Source organism: Salmo salar, chromosome 19, assembly GCF_965601325.2.
Source record: "Salmo salar chromosome 19, fSalSal1, whole genome shotgun sequence".
In the NCBI taxonomy this organism is placed as follows: domain Eukaryota; kingdom Metazoa; phylum Chordata; class Actinopteri; order Salmoniformes; family Salmonidae; genus Salmo; species Salmo salar.
In genome coordinates, this window is record NC_138309.1 from 50,690,001 (window position 1) to 50,707,500 (window position 17,500).

Genomic DNA, 17,500 nt, shown 5'->3' on the forward strand with positions numbered 1-17,500 from the left:
TTTATTCATATCCTAGAGAGATAGGCTCTTTATTCATATCCTAGAGAGAGAGGCTCTTTATTCATATCCTAGAGAGATAGGCTCTTTATTCATATCCTAGAGAGACGGGTTCTTTATTCATATCCTAGAGAGATAGGCTCTTTATTCATATCCTAGAGAGAGAGGCTCTTTATTCATATCCTAGAGAGATAGGCTCTTTATTCATATCCTAGAGAGATAGGCTCTTTATTCATATCCTAGAGAGATAGGCTCTTTCTTCATATCCTAGAGAGATAGGCTCTTTATTCATATCCTAGAGAGATAGGCTCTTTATTCATATCCTAGAGAGAGAGGCTCTTTATTCATATCCTAGAGAGATAGGCTCTTTATTCATATCCTAGAGAGATAGGCTCTTTATTCATATCCTAGAGAGATAGGCTTTTTATTCATATCCTAGAGAGATGGGCTCTTTATTCATATCCTAGAGAGATAGGCTCTTTATTCATATCCTAGAGAGATAGGCTCTTTATTCATATCCTAGAGAGATAGGCTCTTTATTCATATCCTAGAGAGATAGGCTCTTTATTCATATCCTAGAGAGATAGGCTCTTTATTCATATCCTAGAGAGAGAAGCTCTTTATTCATATCCTAGAGAGATAGGCTCTTTATTCATATCCTAGAGAGATGGGCTCTTTATTCATATCCTAGAGAGATGGGTTCTTTATTCATATCCTAGAGAGAGAGGCTCTTTATTCATATCCTAGAGAGAGAGGCTCTTTATTCATATCCTAGAGAGAGAGGCTCTTTATTCATATCCTAGAGAGATAGGCTCTTTATTCATATCCTAGAGAAAGAGGCTCTTTATTCATATCCTAGAGAGAGAGGCTCTTTATTCATATCCTAGAGAGATAGGCTCTTTATTCATATCCTAGAGAGAGAGGCTCTTTATTCATATCCTAGAGAGAGAGGCTCTTTATTCATATCCTAGCGAGAGAGGCTCTTTATTCATATCCTAGAGAGATAGGCTCTTTATTCATATCCTAGAGATAGGCTCTTTATTCATATCCTAGAGAGAGGCTCTTTATTCATATCCTAGAGAGATAGGCTCTTTATTCATATCCTAGAGAGAGAAGCTCTTTATTCATATCCTAGAGAGATAGGCTCTTTATTCATATCCTAGAGAGATGGGCTCTTTATTCATATCCTAGAGAGATGGGTTCTTTATTCATATCCTAGAGAGAGAGGCTCTTTATTCATATCCTAGAGAGAGAGGCTCTTTATTCATATCCTAGAGAGAGAGGCTCTTTATTCATATCCTAGAGAGAGAGGCTCTTTATTCATATCCTAGAGAGAGAGGCTCTTTATTCATATCCTAGAGAGAGAGGCTCTTTATTCATATCCTAGAGAGATAGGCTCTTTATTCATATCCTAGAGAGAGAGGCTCTTTATTCATATCCTAGAGAGAGAGGCTCTTTATTCATATCCTAGCGAGAGAGGCTCTTTATTCATATCCTAGCGAGAGAGGCTCTTTATTCATATCCTAGAGATAGGCTCTTTATTCATATCCTAGAGAGAGGCTCTTTATTCATATCCTAGAGAGAGGCTCTTTATTCATATCCTAGAGAGAGGCTCTTTATTCATATCCTAGAGAGATAGGCTCTTTATTCATATCCTAGAGATAGGCTCTTTCTTCATATCCTAGAGAGAGGCTCTTTATTCATATCCTAGAGAGAGGCTCTTTATTCATATCCTAGAGAGATAGGCTCTTTATTCATATCCTAGAGATAGGCTCTTTATTCATATCCTAGAGAGATAGGCTCTTTATTCATATCCTAGAGAGAGGCTCTTTATTCATATCCTAGAGAGAGGCTCTTTATTCATATCCTAGAGATAGGCTCTTTATTCATATCCTAGAGAGATAGGCTCTTTATTCATATCCTAGAGAGAGAGGCTCTTTATTCATATCCTAGAGAGATAGGCTATTTATTCATATCCTAGAGAGATAGGCTCTTTATTCATATCCTAGAGAGATAGGCTCTTTATTCATATCCTAGAGAGATGGGCTCTTCATTCATATCCTAGAGAGAGAGGCTCTTTATTCATATCCTAGAGAGATGGGCTCTTTATTCATATCCTAGAGAGATAGGCTCTTTATTCATATCCTAGAGAGAGAGGCTCTTTATTCATATCCTAGAGAGAGAGGCTCTTTATTCATATCCTAGAGAGATGGGCTCTTTATTCATATCCTAGAGAGATAGGCTCTTTATTCATATCCTAGAGAGATAGGCTCTTTCTTCATATCCTAGAGAGAGAGGCTCTTTATTCATATCCTAGAGAGAGGCTCTTTGCTCATATCCTAGAGAGATGGGCTCTTTATTCATATCCTAGAGAGATAGGCTCTTTATTCATATCCTAGAGAGAGAGGCTCTTTATTCATATCCTAGAGAGATAGGCTATTTATTCATATCCTAGAGAGATAGGCTATTTATTCATATCCTAGAGAGAGAGGCTCTTTCTTCATATCCTAGAGAGAGAGGCTCTTTATTCATATCCTAGAGAGATGGGCTCTTTATTCATATCCTAGAGAGATGGGCTCTTTATTCATATCCTAGAGAGAGAGGCTCTTTATTCATATCCTAGAGAGATAGGCTCTTTATTCATATCCTAGAGAGAGAGGCTCTTTATTCATATCCTAGAGAGAGAGGCTCTTTATTCATATCCTAGAGAGAGGCTCTTTATTCATATCCTAGAGAGATGGGCTCTTTATTCATATCCTAGAGAGAGAGGCTCTTTATTCATATCCTAGAGAGATGGGCTCTTTATTCATATCCTAGAGAGATAGGCTCTTTATTCATATCCTAGAGAGATGGGCTCTTTAGGGATGATCGCTACAGCTTTATCTGTTTATCTGTCACCACATTATGGCGTGCGTGTGTGTGTGTGGTGTAGTATGCCCTTCAGAGCTAAGTGGAGCTGAAATGCTTAGCTGTTAGCTGGCAGACACACAGGAAACCTTTCTCTCTCCTCATGCACTCTGTGATCAATCATTTATCTCTCTTTCTTTAGGACAATGAGTTGGAGAAGATCACAAGAAGGTTCACCATTGAGCTGGCCAAGAAAGGCTTTATTGGTAAGTGTGTCCTTCATGTAGCCAGTTGTCCCCTATGATCCTGTATGCTAATGACTGTCACGTGCTACCTCAAAACACAGAGAAGACAGGATAACCAGTTTATAATAGCAATAAGGTACCTCGGGGGTTTGTGTTATATGGCCAATATATCACGGCTAAGGGCTGTATCCAGGCACTCCACGTTGGCCATATACCACACCCCCTCGGCCTTATTGCTGAAGTGGAACACTGCTGTTGCAGTGGAAAGGCTTCTGTGTAACAGTGGTGACGTGGGTAGTGGACCCCTCTTCCAGTCAGATCCTCCCCCTTTCCTCGCCCCCCTCTCCTCCCTCCCTCTGTCCACTTCTGCTTTTGGATGTCGGGGCCCAGTGAACACATGAGAATGTCCCTCGCTGCATACCATCCTGTTTATACCACAGAGAGGGAGAGAGACTGGCATTTAGACATGTCTCTGTCTGCCACCAGGGTAAAGTGGGCGTTCTGAGCCCTCCAGTCAGCCACTGTCTATATATAGAATAGGTATAACTATAGATATTTAATTGCTAGTAACTTTATCTCAAACCTGTGTAGTATGTGTTTACGTGTGGGAAAGAGACAGAAATAAAGATGGAGGGCAGGGTTCACCACTAGGTGGCCCATGGGTCATTACATTTTTTTTGCCCCCCAAGTTTTCTGAGCCAAATAATATATTTTTTTAATCATTTTTGATGTTGGACATAAAAGATTAAAATCACCAGGAAATCGGCTCAAAGTGATTTTAATTTAGGAAATCTGTTCCCAAGTATTCCCACGCATAAATCAAGATGCATATGTGATCGTATCTCAATGTAATCAAGGTTTGTAATGATTCTGTTTTTTGTTAATCACTATCTGTTTGGGATTTCTGCGGTTAATTTGCAGTGTACAAAATGTGTTATTCAGAACTATGTTCTGGCCCCCTATCCGCTCAAGGAAAAATCGTCCCACGGTTGAATGTAATTGGGGACCCCTGATGTAGGTTGTGTGTAAATTGCTTCCAGTCCTCACAGAAACCTTCACCCCTCCTCCCCCCTTACCCTCCTCAGGGCCTGGTATTGATGTTCCTGCTCCGGACATGAGCACTGGAGAGAGGGAGATGTCCTGGATCGCGGACACATACGCCAACACCATCGCACATACCGTGAGTTACCACACAAACACACATACACTGTAGTCCTGTAGTCTGGCCCCCAGGGCAGTGTGGGTATTGTAGTTATGTAGTCTGGTCCCCCAGGGCAGTATGGGTATTGTAGTTCTGTAGTCTGGCATTGCAGTTCTGTAGTCTGGCCCCAGGGCAGTATGGGTATTGTAGTTCTGTAGTCTGGCCCCAGGGCAGTATGGGTATTGTAGTTCTGTAGTTTGGCCCCAGAGCAGTATGTGTCCTGCACTGACCTCTCATGCTGAACTATGTTGAAGACTCGATCTCACAGTCTGACAAACAGATCTAATGCAATTAAACATACACTCTAACGTGTGTGTGTGTGTGTGTGTGTGTGTGTGTGTGTGTGTGTGTGTGTGTGTGTGTGTGTGTGTGTGTGTGTGTGTGTGTGTGTGTGTGTGTGTGTGTGTGTGTGTGTGTGTGTGTGTGTGTGGCTCTGTGTCTCTCTGGGCGTGTCTCTGTGCAGGACATCAACGCCCACGCGTGTGTGACAGGCAAGCCCATCAGTCAGGGCGGTATCCACGGGCGTATCTCGGCCACCGGTCGCGGAGTGTTCCACGGAATTGAGAACTTCATCAACGAGGCGTCCTACATGAGCATGCTGGGCCTGACCCCCGGCTTCCAGGACAAGACCTTCATCATCCAGGTACACACACACACTCTGACATTTGTCAAAGATTGCGTAAAAGTTGTTCTACGCTGATCTGGTCAACAGATTTTGATGTGAACTTTGTTAAATATCTGCAGGGGTGAGTTAGTATTGGTCTCTCTGTGACGGTCTGGGACGTCAGAGACGCGGTGGCAGGGTTCAGCAGCAGTATCACACCACACAGATCTGGTTTACACTGGTCCGTAGGTCCCACTTCCCACTCTGTGCCGCGACGTGTGAGACGGACTAAAGGTCAAAGTGCAGCTTTCTGCAGGACTCTCAGTTCCCTCTGACACACGAGACTTCCTTCACACACACACACACACACACACACACACACACACACACACACACACACACACACACACACACACTAAAATGATACCACAACAACAAAAAAGAAAGCTTATTAGCCAAAGTCACAGAAGGGCACTTGATCCAGACATTATTTTAGAGAGCGTAGTATGTATGTGTTAATGAATCAATGATATAATCATACAATCAATTTCACTTTGTTTATACCAATCTAACTACAAAACAGCAGAATGGTGAACATTTATTTGAATGGTAAATCTCTACTGATACACTGGTTAAATGGAGATGTAGCCTAGGTCCATTCACAATACAGGTGAATGCGTATTATTCAATAGGAGTGTGTGCATGCAGTGAGTTATTGAGCTTGTTGTAGCTGACTTCATGGGGCTACAGATGACAAACAATCCTTTCCATTTAGGACTTACTTTATTGGCAACTACTAAGAGAACATATTTTATTGTACCAATTAACAACATTTGCATAGAAGAAGCAATCTCTTCATTTATAAAAGTGTGCGCTGTATCTTTTTAAGAAAGTAATGAGGTCATTTGGGAGGCAGAATGTGGCTGTGGGATTTGACTGTGGCTATGGCATCAAGTGGAAACCAGATGGCACTCGGGAGGTGAAGGAGTTTTTGGTGGCGAGGGAGACTGTTTCTAAAAACTTTATTCATTCACTCAATCAGCTTTGAAAATGGGCAAAAATGACAAAATGCAATTACAAAATACCATTAAGATCAATCTACTTGTATTTTTTATTTAATTAAAATACATGTATTTTAAAATACAGAAATACATTTGGCAAGTAGCTGGCCCGAACAGCAACATTCTCAGTAACTGTTATAGAAACGTTTTACTTGCTTTTACTGTAATATGTGGTTGTTTATTTACCTTAGTTCAATGCACTGACTGACAGTCACTCTGGATAAATGACCAAAATGCATATGTGAATATGAACAAACCAAAATGGACTGCAATGCACACTGGGTATTATTATTATTGTCCTTGTTTCAGGGTCGAGCTCATTAGAATACTACTCAGCATGCTTTGCAATTGTTCATTTTTACATATACATATATATTTAGTTCATTTAGCAGACGCTCCTATCACACCATAGTGCCATCAGACTTCTGATACCAATGGAGGCTGAAAAGGAGCCACAAAATTGTGAGCCGCTTTAAAAAATGGTATAGAAAAGTATTTTGTATTTTGAAAATACAAATTACTGTTCTCGAAAGTATATTTTACAAAATATGTTGGAGTGTATTTCAGCCCAGTGTTATACAAATGACTAAATACTCAGAAGTAATTTAGATATACTGAACAAAAATGTAAATCCAGCATGCAACAATTTCAAAGATTTTACTGAGTTATAAGGAAATCAGTCAATTTAATTAAGGCCTAATCTATGGATTTCACATGACTAGGAATACAGATATGCCTTCTTTAGTTCACAGATACCTTTAAAAAAAGAAAAGGGTAGGGGTGTGGATCAGAAACCAGTCAGTATCTGGTGTTACCACCATTTGCCTCATGCAGCGCGACACATCTCCTTCGCCTCAGGCAGCGCAACACATCTCCTTCACATAGAGTTGATCAGGCTGTTGATTGTGGACTGTGGAATGGTGTTCCACTCCTCTTCAATCACGTAAGAAACATTTTAAAGAAGTACTGAACTAAACGTTTATTTTTTTGCAAAAAAAGTACCAAAGTTTGGGTATACTTTGCAACACTAGTAGTGAGTAAGGATCGGCACCAATGTTCCCTCTAAGCTGTGCGTGTGTGCGGGCGCGCAGTTCCCCCCCGGGACTGCCTCACAGAAGAAATATCAGCCTGCACAGAGAAGCGCGAGATTGAACATCACTCAACTTTCTACAGTTTTCCCCCTTAGTTAACACGGTCAACGTTTCCCTTTACTGTGGGAATTGTGATCGAATCAACACACCACTAGCCACTTTCAATGCAACATACCGAAACAACAAAACTAACTATGCAAGAGATTTTGTTGTAGGCAGAACGTATCGGAGTGGGATTCTATTGCATTGACACTCACAACTCAGCCGTACTCTACACAGACCTGTGTGGCATAACCAATCAGAGCTGCAGTAGGCCTATATGCAAATAGACCATTGCCAATAATGGATCTGTGCCGTTCACTTTGAACTGGACTGTGTTTACAGCATGAGGGTCGTGAGTAGATGTGCTTGTTTTGAGATCAAAGCTATAGCTGTATTTAGCCACGTGTGCAGTGTAGTTAGTAAATTATTAGCCCATTTATAGATTATTTGTAGTCAGCAATGGGGGACGGATTGCTTCCTACAAGAGCACCAAATGTGTACATTTCTAGACATCTTTGAAAAGTGATTCGGGTAAAGAGCTTTTTCTTTTCTTAAAGGGGCAGTGGTGTATTTTGAGACATCTTGAATAAGCCCAAGTAGACAATAGGCAGAGGGTGTCATAATTGATCTGATTCTCTGTAATAATGGTATGGAAATAATAATTTTATTTTGTAAAGTGGTTTCTTGCATCAAACAACACAACAGCATTTTCAGTCACCTCCTTGTCTGAAGGACAAGTGGATAAACAGGTTAATGTCAAGCCCTGCATGTTTTATTCAAAAGTCTCATGGAATGTCTGTCAGTAGTTGCTAGGAGTGGTGGTAGGAGTCAGGCGCAGAGAGCAGAGGTAAGGAACTTTGTGTTTATTTAAACAAAACACAACCCGATCGACGCCAACACAAACGGCGTGGAACAAATGCAACGTGCCCAGAACAGGTGCACAGCATGCATAAAATATAACAGCAGTAGATCGCCAGCACATCCAACTACAAAAAACACAACCTGACGCTAAATAATCCCGCACAAAACTGGGCGGGCTAACCAGGCTTAAATACCCAAAATCAAAAGACCCAAATGAGGAACAGGTGCAAACAATAAGACAAACCAAACGAAAAGGAAAAAGGGATCAGCGGCGGCTAGTAGGCCGGTGATGACGACCGCCGAGCGCCGCCCGAGCAGGCAGGGGAGCCACCTTCGGTGGGATTCGTGACAATGTCGGCCTACATTGAACACCACACATTGGCTGCTACTGTAGGCTGAATGATAGAACAGCTATTTCCATGTTAAAATGTTATGGTATGCATTTTCTCCATTGTTTACAAATGGTAGGCCTACATTATGAGAAAATAGCCACAGTAGCCTACTTGACAACTGTCTTAAACTGTAACTTCAAGCTTGTACAGTCGGCAAAATTTTGAGGGAACATTGATGGGCACGGTTAATTGAATATTTGAATATCCGAACCAACGTTAGTATTCAGTGACTAGCAAGTATTCATTTTATAGAAACAAAAAAAAACATCTCACCTTCGTGTCTGACACAGACTGTGTGTGCGTGTGTGTGTGTGGCTGGATTATGTAGTTGTGTGATTCGATTTTCTTGGAGATTTAGCAAATACGCAGATGTGTGGTGACATCGTGTAGATAGCAGAGGAGAGAGAGGATAATGTAGAGATATATTGAGGGGAGGAGCTGATCTCAGTTTATAGACCTTGCTGCTGTGGAAACGACTGTCAACCATCTATTGTTAAGGGCCAATAGCAGCATTCTGTGTCTCGATGCTCATTATAGTTAAAGGTATATTTCACAGCTGTACCAGACGGGATAATATTTTATATTACCTGCTTGGTTTCAGTCCTCTCTGTCTGTCCGCTGATTTGCTGTGTCAGTTTATTAGCTAGTTATCAGTGGGTCTGAGGCTACTGCAGTGACAGAGGTGGGCCACATGGGGGGCGCCAGGGTCCAAGTGTAATGTCTTTAGTGTACTCTGTAGCAGAGCTGATGATGGTGTGTGTGATGGAGGCCATAGTAATGATCACTCTCTCTCTCAGGGCTTTGGTAATGTGGGTCTCCACTCCATGCGGTACCTCCACAGGTACGGTGCTAAGTGTGTGGGCATCGCTGAGTATGACGGCAACATATACAACCCAGAGGGCATTGACCCCAAGCAGCTGGAGGACTACAAACTGGTTCGAATACTCTCTTACTCTCCTTTTGAACTTCCTCAGTCTCATTTTCTCTGTCTCTCTTTCTCTCTCACTTTTCCGCCCCCTCGTTCTGAATATGAGCTATAACCAAGAAAGGCTTCCTCTGTCTCTCGCATTTGACTAAACTGTGTGTGTGTGCAGCAACACGGTTCGATCGTAGGTTTCCCCGGGGCTAAGCCGTACGAGGGCAGCCTTCTGGAAGCTCAGTGTCACATCCTGATCCCTGCCGCCAGCGAGAAGCAGCTCACACGCAACAATGCCCACAGGATCAAGGCCAAGGTACTTCATTACCCACAACCCCCCCCCATCTAAACTACACTACCCACAATGCCCTGTTGTCATTGTTGTTTATTGTTGTTTGTTCCAGATCATTGCTGAGGGAGCCAACGGCCCCACCACCCCTGATGCTGACAAGATCTTCCTGGAGAACAATGTCATGGTCATCCCTGTAAGAAGAGGCACACACACACTCACACACACACACACATACATACATACATACATACATACATACATACATACATACATACATACATACATACATACATACATACATACATACATACATACATACATTCATATATACACACACACACAAACTTACAAAACACACATTTGCATGTTAAGGCAGTCATACACACATTCACAGTATCTATCCAGCAAACATGACCCCAATGGCCCCATGTGGGTATTTGGTGGGCAAGGTGGGCACCAAGCCCACACCAGCCCAACACGGCCTGGCCTGGCCCGCACGAGCCCAACACGGCCTGGCCTGGCCCGCACCAGCCCAACACGGCCTGGCCTGGCCCGCACCAGCCCAACACGGCCTGGCCTGGCCCGCACCAGCCCAACACGGCCTGGCCCACACCAGCCCAACACGGCCTGGCCTGGCCCACACCAGCCCAACACAGGCTAACAATGTGCTTATTTCAGGCAAAGTGAGGGCAGGCCACTCTGTGTGTGGGCATGTTTGCTGGGTTGAGTTCTCTCATTAACAGGACACACTCAACAATCCCAGAGATATGTGTCTGTTCTGACCGTTCTCTCTGTTTGGCCCTCCCTCAGGACATGTACCTGAACGCAGGTGGTGTGACTGTCTCCTACTTTGAGTGGCTGAAGAACCTGAACCACGTCAGCTATGGAAGACTCACCTTCAAATACGAGAGAGATTCCAACTACCACCTCCTCAGTAAGTCCTGACCTCTAACCTTCCAGTCTCCCCATATAATACCTTGCTTCTGTAACTTACCATCAAGTACTCTCTCTCTCTCTCTCTCTCTCTCTCTCTCTCTGTCAGTGTCCGTTCAGGAGAGTTTGGAGAGGAAGTTTGGAAAGCAGGGAGGACCAATCCCTGTTGTCCCCACCGCTGACTTCCAGGCCAGAGTCGCTGTGAGTACACACACAGAGTCAACCATATGCATACGGGGGTTATATCTATACATATGTAAACCTATGTGGGGGGTTACATCCAGGCTAGTTGGATAACATCTCTCTTTTCCTTTACAGGGTGCTTCTGAGAAGGACATTGTCCACTCTGGGCTGGCCTACACCATGGAGAGGTCTGCTAGGGTAAGAGAGAGAGAGAGAGAGTGTGTGTGTGTGTGTGTGTGTGTGTACGTGCAAAGTTAGAACAGGTGTGTCAGACCATACAGAACCTATAATTGCATTTTGCTGACCTGGGGCACCTCTCAACCACACTACGTGTGTGTGTGTGTGTGTGTGTGTGTGTGTGTGTGTGTGTGTGTGTGTGTGTGTGTGTGTGTGTGTGTGTGTGTGTGTGTGTGCATACCACTTGTTTTGCCAGTGTGACCCGGTCTGGTGTGTGTAATTGTAGTGTGTTTTGTCTCCCTGCAGCAAATCATGCGTACAGCCAGTAAGTACAACCTGGGTCTGGACCTGCGGACGGCTGCGTACGTCAACGCCATCGAGAAGGTGTTCAAGGTCTACAACGAGGCCGGCATCACCGTCACATGATCACCTTGTCACAGCCAGACCACTCCCACACCACCCTGCTATTGGTTCATCCTGCCTCCCCATTTTTGCAATCAGGCTTCAGTACATACCAGTGTTTACATTAGAGACCCCCGCCTCCCCTTTATACACACACACTGACACGTTCTGTGTCCCATGACCTCGCCATATCTCCCAGTATCACGTGGGTAACTCAGTATTTCTGTGTCGTTCTGTTTCAGTATTGTCGTTCAGTTTGTGAAAGGAGCAGATTGTAGCAGGAAGATAGCTTTAAGACTCCCCCCCCCCTCCTATCAGAGTTCCCTGTCGGCCATTTTATCTTGTTTGACCCATGTGTTGCCATGGTTTCAGACCACAACAATGAAGTTGCCTTAGCTCTGAGGGAGCTTTGTACTGAAGAGACACACATACCCCACCTATACTGAAATCCATTTAATGTTATCTCCAAACATATACTTTATTTAAAGAAAGAATAGTTTTAAGCTCTCACTTTGTCAGGGAATGGTGATATCATATGTGTTCCTCAGTTCTCCTCACAGCGGGGTTAGAGGTCAGGGCTCAGGGTTAGAGGTCAGGGCTCAGGGTTGTGCTGAGGAACACAGGGTTCTACTGGGTTTGGTTCTTAGTAAAGTTCTACACCCTTCTTCCCTATATCAGTCCCGCCATAAGCCCCCCAACCTTCCCTACCTTCTGCTCCTATCTTGTCCAATCTGACCCTCCCCCAAACCCTCCGCTCTGCCGTGAGGGAGAGAGAGGAGGAGAGGATCATGGGAACAAGCGTTCTTCTTCTCCAAAAAGCCGTCCAAGCCCTTGCACGGAAATTGCTTGGGGAAATTTGTATTGCCTTTTTTTGTTGAAAACCAATAAAATTTGGCGAAAACTGTGATGTGTAAGTGCAGTATGTGACGTGCAGACAGACAGAGACTAGTGTTGAAAGATTGGTGTTTTATTCATGTTTATGACATCCTATAAACATTATACAGATCTCAGTAATAGTATAAAGATGGGATTGGTTGATGGGAAGGACGGTCCGGGGTTGAGACATGGTACAGTCCGGGGTTGAGACATGGTACAGTCCAGGGTTGAGACATGGTTCAGTCCATGTTTGGGGATTCAGTTGAAAAGGCTCTTTCCGAAAGACATGGCCTTGTCTGCAGCACTGTCCATAGCTGCATCTGCTGCAGCCCCTTTCACGGCATTAGACACCATGCCACCAATACCTGGAGGAACAACCACAACATCAGACACCATGCCACCAATACCTGGAGGAACAACCACAACATCAGACACCATGCCACCAATACCTGGAGGAACAACCACAACATCAGACACCATGCCACCAATACCTGGTGGAACAACCACAACATCAGACACCATGCCACCAATACCTGGTGGAACAACCACAACATCAGACACCATGCCACCAATACCTGGTGGAACAACCACAACATCAGACACCATGCCACCAATACCTGGTGGAACAACCACAACATCAGACACCATGCCACCAATACCTGGTGGAACAACCACAACATCAGACACCATGCCACCAATACCTGGAGGAACAACCACAACATCAGACACCATGCCACCAATACCTGGAGGAACAACCACAACATCAGACACCATGCCACCAATACCTGGAGGAACAACCACAACATCAGACACCATGCCACCAATACCTGGAGGAACAACCACAACATCAGACACCATGCCACCAATACCTGGAGGAACAACCACAACATCAGACACCATGCCACCAATACCTGGAGGAACAACCACAACATCAGACACCTTGCCACCAATACCTGGAGGAACAACCACAACATCAGACACCATGCCACCAATACCTGGTGGAACAACCACAATATCAGACACCATGCCACCAATACCTGGAGGAACAACCACAACATCAGACACCATGCCACCAATACCTGGTGGAACAACCACAACATCAGACACCTTGCCACCAATACCTGGAGGAACAACCACAACATCAGACACCATGCCACCAATACCTGGTGGAACAACCACAACATCAGACACCATGCCACCAATACCTGGAGGAACAACCACAACATCAGACACCATGCCACCAATACCTGGAGGAACAACCACAACATCAGACACCATGCCACCAATACCTGGTGGAACAACCACAACATCAGACACCTTGCCACCAATACCTGGAGGAACAACCACAACATCAGACACCATGCCACCAATACCTGGAGGAACAACCACAACATCAGACACCATGCCACCAATACCTGGAGGAACAACCACAACATCAGACACCATGCCACCAATACCTGGAGGAACAACCACAACATCAGACACCATGCCACCAATACCTGGAGGAACAACCACAACATCAGACACCATGCCACCAATACCTGGAGGAACAACCACAACATCAGACACCATGCCACCAATACCTGGAGGAACAACCACAACATCAGACACCATGCCACCAATACCTGGAGGAACAACCACAACATCAGACACCATGCCACCAATACCTGGTGGAACAACCACAACATCAGACACCATGCCACCAATACCTGGAGGAACAACCACAACATCAGACACCATGCCACCAATACCTGGAGGAACAACCACAACATCAGACACCATGCCACCAATACCTGGAGGAACAACCACAACATCAGACACCATGCCACCAATACCTGGAGGAACAACCACAACATCAGACACCATGCCACCAATACCTGGAGGAACAACCACAACATCAGACACCATGCCACCAATACCTGGTGGAACAACCACAACATCAGACACCATGCCACCAATACCTGGAGGAACAACCACAACATCAGACACCATGCCACCAATACCTGGTGGAACAACCACAACATCAGACACCATGCCACCAATACCTGGTGGAACAACCACAACATCAGACACCATGCCACCAATACCTGGAGGAACAACCACAACATCAGACACCATGCCACCAATACCTGGAGGAACAACCACAACATCAGACACCATTTCAACAATACTGTACATACAAAGACATGGGACTGCAACACACTACCATTATATCTCTTACAGCGGTGTCACGTTAAGCAGGCAGCAACGGACTGAATGCAGATAGAAAGGCAACGAATAGAGCAGAAGTGATTTGTTATTCTATGAGGGGGGAGAAACTGAATTGGTTTGTAGTGTAGATTATGTGTGGTGTGTATTGTGTGTAGGTAGTGTGTTGTGTGTGTATTGTATGTAGGTAGCGTGTTACAGGCAAGGCTATATGTCTGTGTGATTTAGTGTCCATGGTAACCCAGAATAGACAGATCACCTTCATCTTTCTTCTCCTCCTTAGCTCCTCCTCCGATCATCTCTCCCACCTTCTCCTTCACCACAACAGCTAGACAGAGGGAGAGAGGGGGGCTGTCAAACATGCACTCGCACCTTCTGGCTCCACATGATGAGATAATTGGTGGATTTTTCTCTTGTTATGTCTTGTTAGGGAGCTTGTATCAGCAAGAACTGTCATGACGGGATGCCACAGAATCTTTGTATATTTTTCCATTTCTAGTAGAAATTAGCTCCTCTACTTTGAAATCTAGACAAACCCAAATAACTAATTTTAGAAGTATGAGCAGTGCCAAAAAGTACAGAGCCAAGTTTTTCAAAAATGAAAATATTTGGTGTAAGAATGTTGTTGACTCATCAACTGCAGCGCCGTTTAAAATTCCAAAGCCCAGTTTGAACATTTTGAAGGCTGATAACACAAAAATGAACACTAAATTAAAGCTAAACTATACATTAGTCTATATAACAACCCATTTTGCTGTGCTTTAGGGTTTAAACTTATCAATGCTTCACATGAATGACCCCCATCATTCAACCAAGTAAACACACCATTATCCACTTTTCTTACACATATCTTTTTCTCACCTGCTTTGTCGATCACTGCATCCACCTGCTTCCCAGATCCTTTCAGAAAGTCCATCTCTGTGTGTGTTCTGTACTCGGCCGGAGTGTGTGTGTGAGAGAGTGTGTTTGGATGGGTGTGTGGTGTGGGTGTGCATGGGTTTATATGAGGTTGGCAGAGAGGCTTACAGAGGCCACCCCTCCATCACACACCCCTGTGAAGTCACACACACCCCTAAGGATGCAGGCCGCTTTTATTGTTGGTGTCAGTATGGAAAAACCCAGCAGTGGAACTGTAAATACCGAAGAGGGAGAGAGGCTTCATAACTTTATTACGACCCTCAATTAAACATTGTTAGAACAAATATGATATACAGATACATGCAACACATAGGCACACAACCCTTATTCAGGTCATAATTATCCATTATGTGAAGATGCACATAATATAGTACATTATTACAGATGTAGGATCTTAATTTGATCGCCCTGTTGCAGGAGAACTTTGCTGCAATGCAGGGCATTTTTTACCTGTAGTGTACTTGAGGTTTGAAAACGCTTCTGAAGTTTGTAATTTCCACTTAGAAATTTCAGTCTTGATTTCCCCATTGTCGTTAATTATAATAATCCACATAATAATTCACCTTTCTTTTGGACTTTGTAGCATTCCCAGAAAGCATGGATTAGTGAGTCAATGCTATAAAGTCCAAAAGTTATGGGTGGAGCTAGAAAGTTCGCTGTCAGATGTATTACAATGTAAACGTACTTTTAATCCGTCTGCCTGCATATTTTAAGACATAGCGAATAGGAGTGTAGTGAGATTCCCAACGGGCTGGACGATTCTCTTCTCATCACTCATCTAGAAAAAAAACGTATACTAATGACCTGGATATCAATCAATCCTCCATCATTAACACAATAGAAAAAATCGAATGATTTATTATTGAAATAGCATGGGCAACTGAGAAAAACTAATTGGGACAATTTAAGGCCATATGGCAAACAATAATGCAAGCAGTAGGGATGGGGGTGTGAGCATGTGGGTCTGGGCAGATGAGATGTAATCGTTGTTCGTGTGCATCTGTAAGTTGTTGTTCGTGTGTTTATGTTTTTAACTGGTTAATAACATTTTTTATAAAAAACAGTATAGTAAAGTATAAAAAATTATTATAATAATTATTATAATAATTCACATTTCCTGTTGCTTCAGGATTATTTTCATGTTGTAGCAAACTGGCTCAAATTAAGATCCTACATCTGTAGATGTATGGGAAACAGGAAATACTGGATGTGATGTCCTGAAAGGTCACCAAGCTTTCTGACTCACTGTCAAAACACTGCTATAAAAGCAGACACAAAGACACAACATTTGACATAGCACGCACTCCTTCTTATGACAGCCCTCTCTCATTGTGTTGTTGGCCCTAGATTGCTGCTCTGTGTTTGTGTGGATTCCTTAGGAGTGTTGGCTGTGTGTGTGTGTCTCCATTCAACCCTTGGAAAGACACTCCTCTGTTTCAATGTGTTCTGGCATTGGATCAGAGAGTGTGTGTAGAGCAGTTTGGAAATCTCGTGGTTAGAATGGAACATTGGGCTGGTGATATGTCGTCCCGAAGGATCATTTAAAACACTAAGACTGGGAGTTCTAGAACACTGACGCAAGAGGTTCTAGGTTGACTTTTTGTTTTCTTCCTGACCTCTCTTGAACCCTTTCACAAGTATCGTCATTGTGTTGAAGGGAGGACCAATACGCAGCGGGAATGTGGATACTCATCTTTTTAATCAAACACGAGAAAAGCATCCACAGGGAAAAAACAATAAACATTACTCACGACGGCAACAGTGTAGCAGGCTATACAAACGCAGTGCTCACAAACAATTACCCACAAACACACAGACAAACACACCCTACTAATATAGGACTCCCAATCAAAGGCAACTCAACACACCTGCCTTCAATTGGGAGTCCCACCCCAATTAACTATACATAGAAAACCAAAGCTAGACAGAACGTAGACACACATACCAAAACACAAAAACCTCTGCCACGCCCTGACCAAAACTAATACAATTACTCCCTCTGCTGGTCAGGACGTGACAACCCCTCTGTCTCCCTGTAAGCTCCCAGCATGCCGATGGAGGTAGTGTCCTCATAGTGTACCTGTAGAGGAGAACAAAGAGCCTGGCTAAACCCCTGTGAGTGCACACGCACGCACGCACGCTCGCACACACAGAAAACATTGCTAAGACTGGCAGAGGGCATAGAAAAATATCCAGGATGGTACCACAATATCTCCATGGTAACATAGGCCATACATACTATTATAAACTGCAT

General features: G+C 43.8%; 2 protein-coding genes across 3 annotated transcripts in view; one reads left to right on the forward strand and one right to left on the reverse strand.

The window, feature by feature from the left end:
• gdh2 (glutamate dehydrogenase) overlaps positions 1–12,148 on the forward strand; it is a 28,097-nt gene extending 15,949 nt beyond the window's left edge. The window contains 11 exon segments of one of the 2 annotated variants that reach the window (NM_001123636.1): positions 3,047–3,110; positions 4,175–4,269; positions 4,754–4,933; positions 9,139–9,276; positions 9,436–9,573; positions 9,662–9,742; positions 10,360–10,483; positions 10,592–10,683; positions 10,801–10,863; positions 11,149–11,763; positions 11,868–12,146. In NM_001123636.1, the coding sequence (NP_001117108.1) occupies positions 3,047–3,110; positions 4,175–4,269; positions 4,754–4,933; positions 9,139–9,276; positions 9,436–9,573; positions 9,662–9,742; positions 10,360–10,483; positions 10,592–10,683; positions 10,801–10,863; positions 11,149–11,268 (1,095 nt within the window). In that variant the 3' untranslated portion in view covers positions 11,269–11,763; positions 11,868–12,146. 2 annotated transcript variants of the gene reach the window in all.
• A 230-nt stretch (positions 12,149–12,378) lies between these two features.
• LOC145862277 (uncharacterized) lies at positions 12,379–15,341 on the reverse strand. The gene is made up of 3 exons (XM_082965523.1): positions 15,190–15,341; positions 14,588–14,656; positions 12,379–14,249 (listed from the first exon to the last, which is right to left on the reverse strand). Exons 1-3 carry the CDS (start codon positions 15,242–15,244, stop codon positions 12,379–12,381), a joined length of 1,995 nt encoding a protein of 664 aa, XP_082821649.1. The 5' UTR covers positions 15,245–15,341.
• Positions 15,342–17,500: the final 2,159 nt, after the last annotated feature.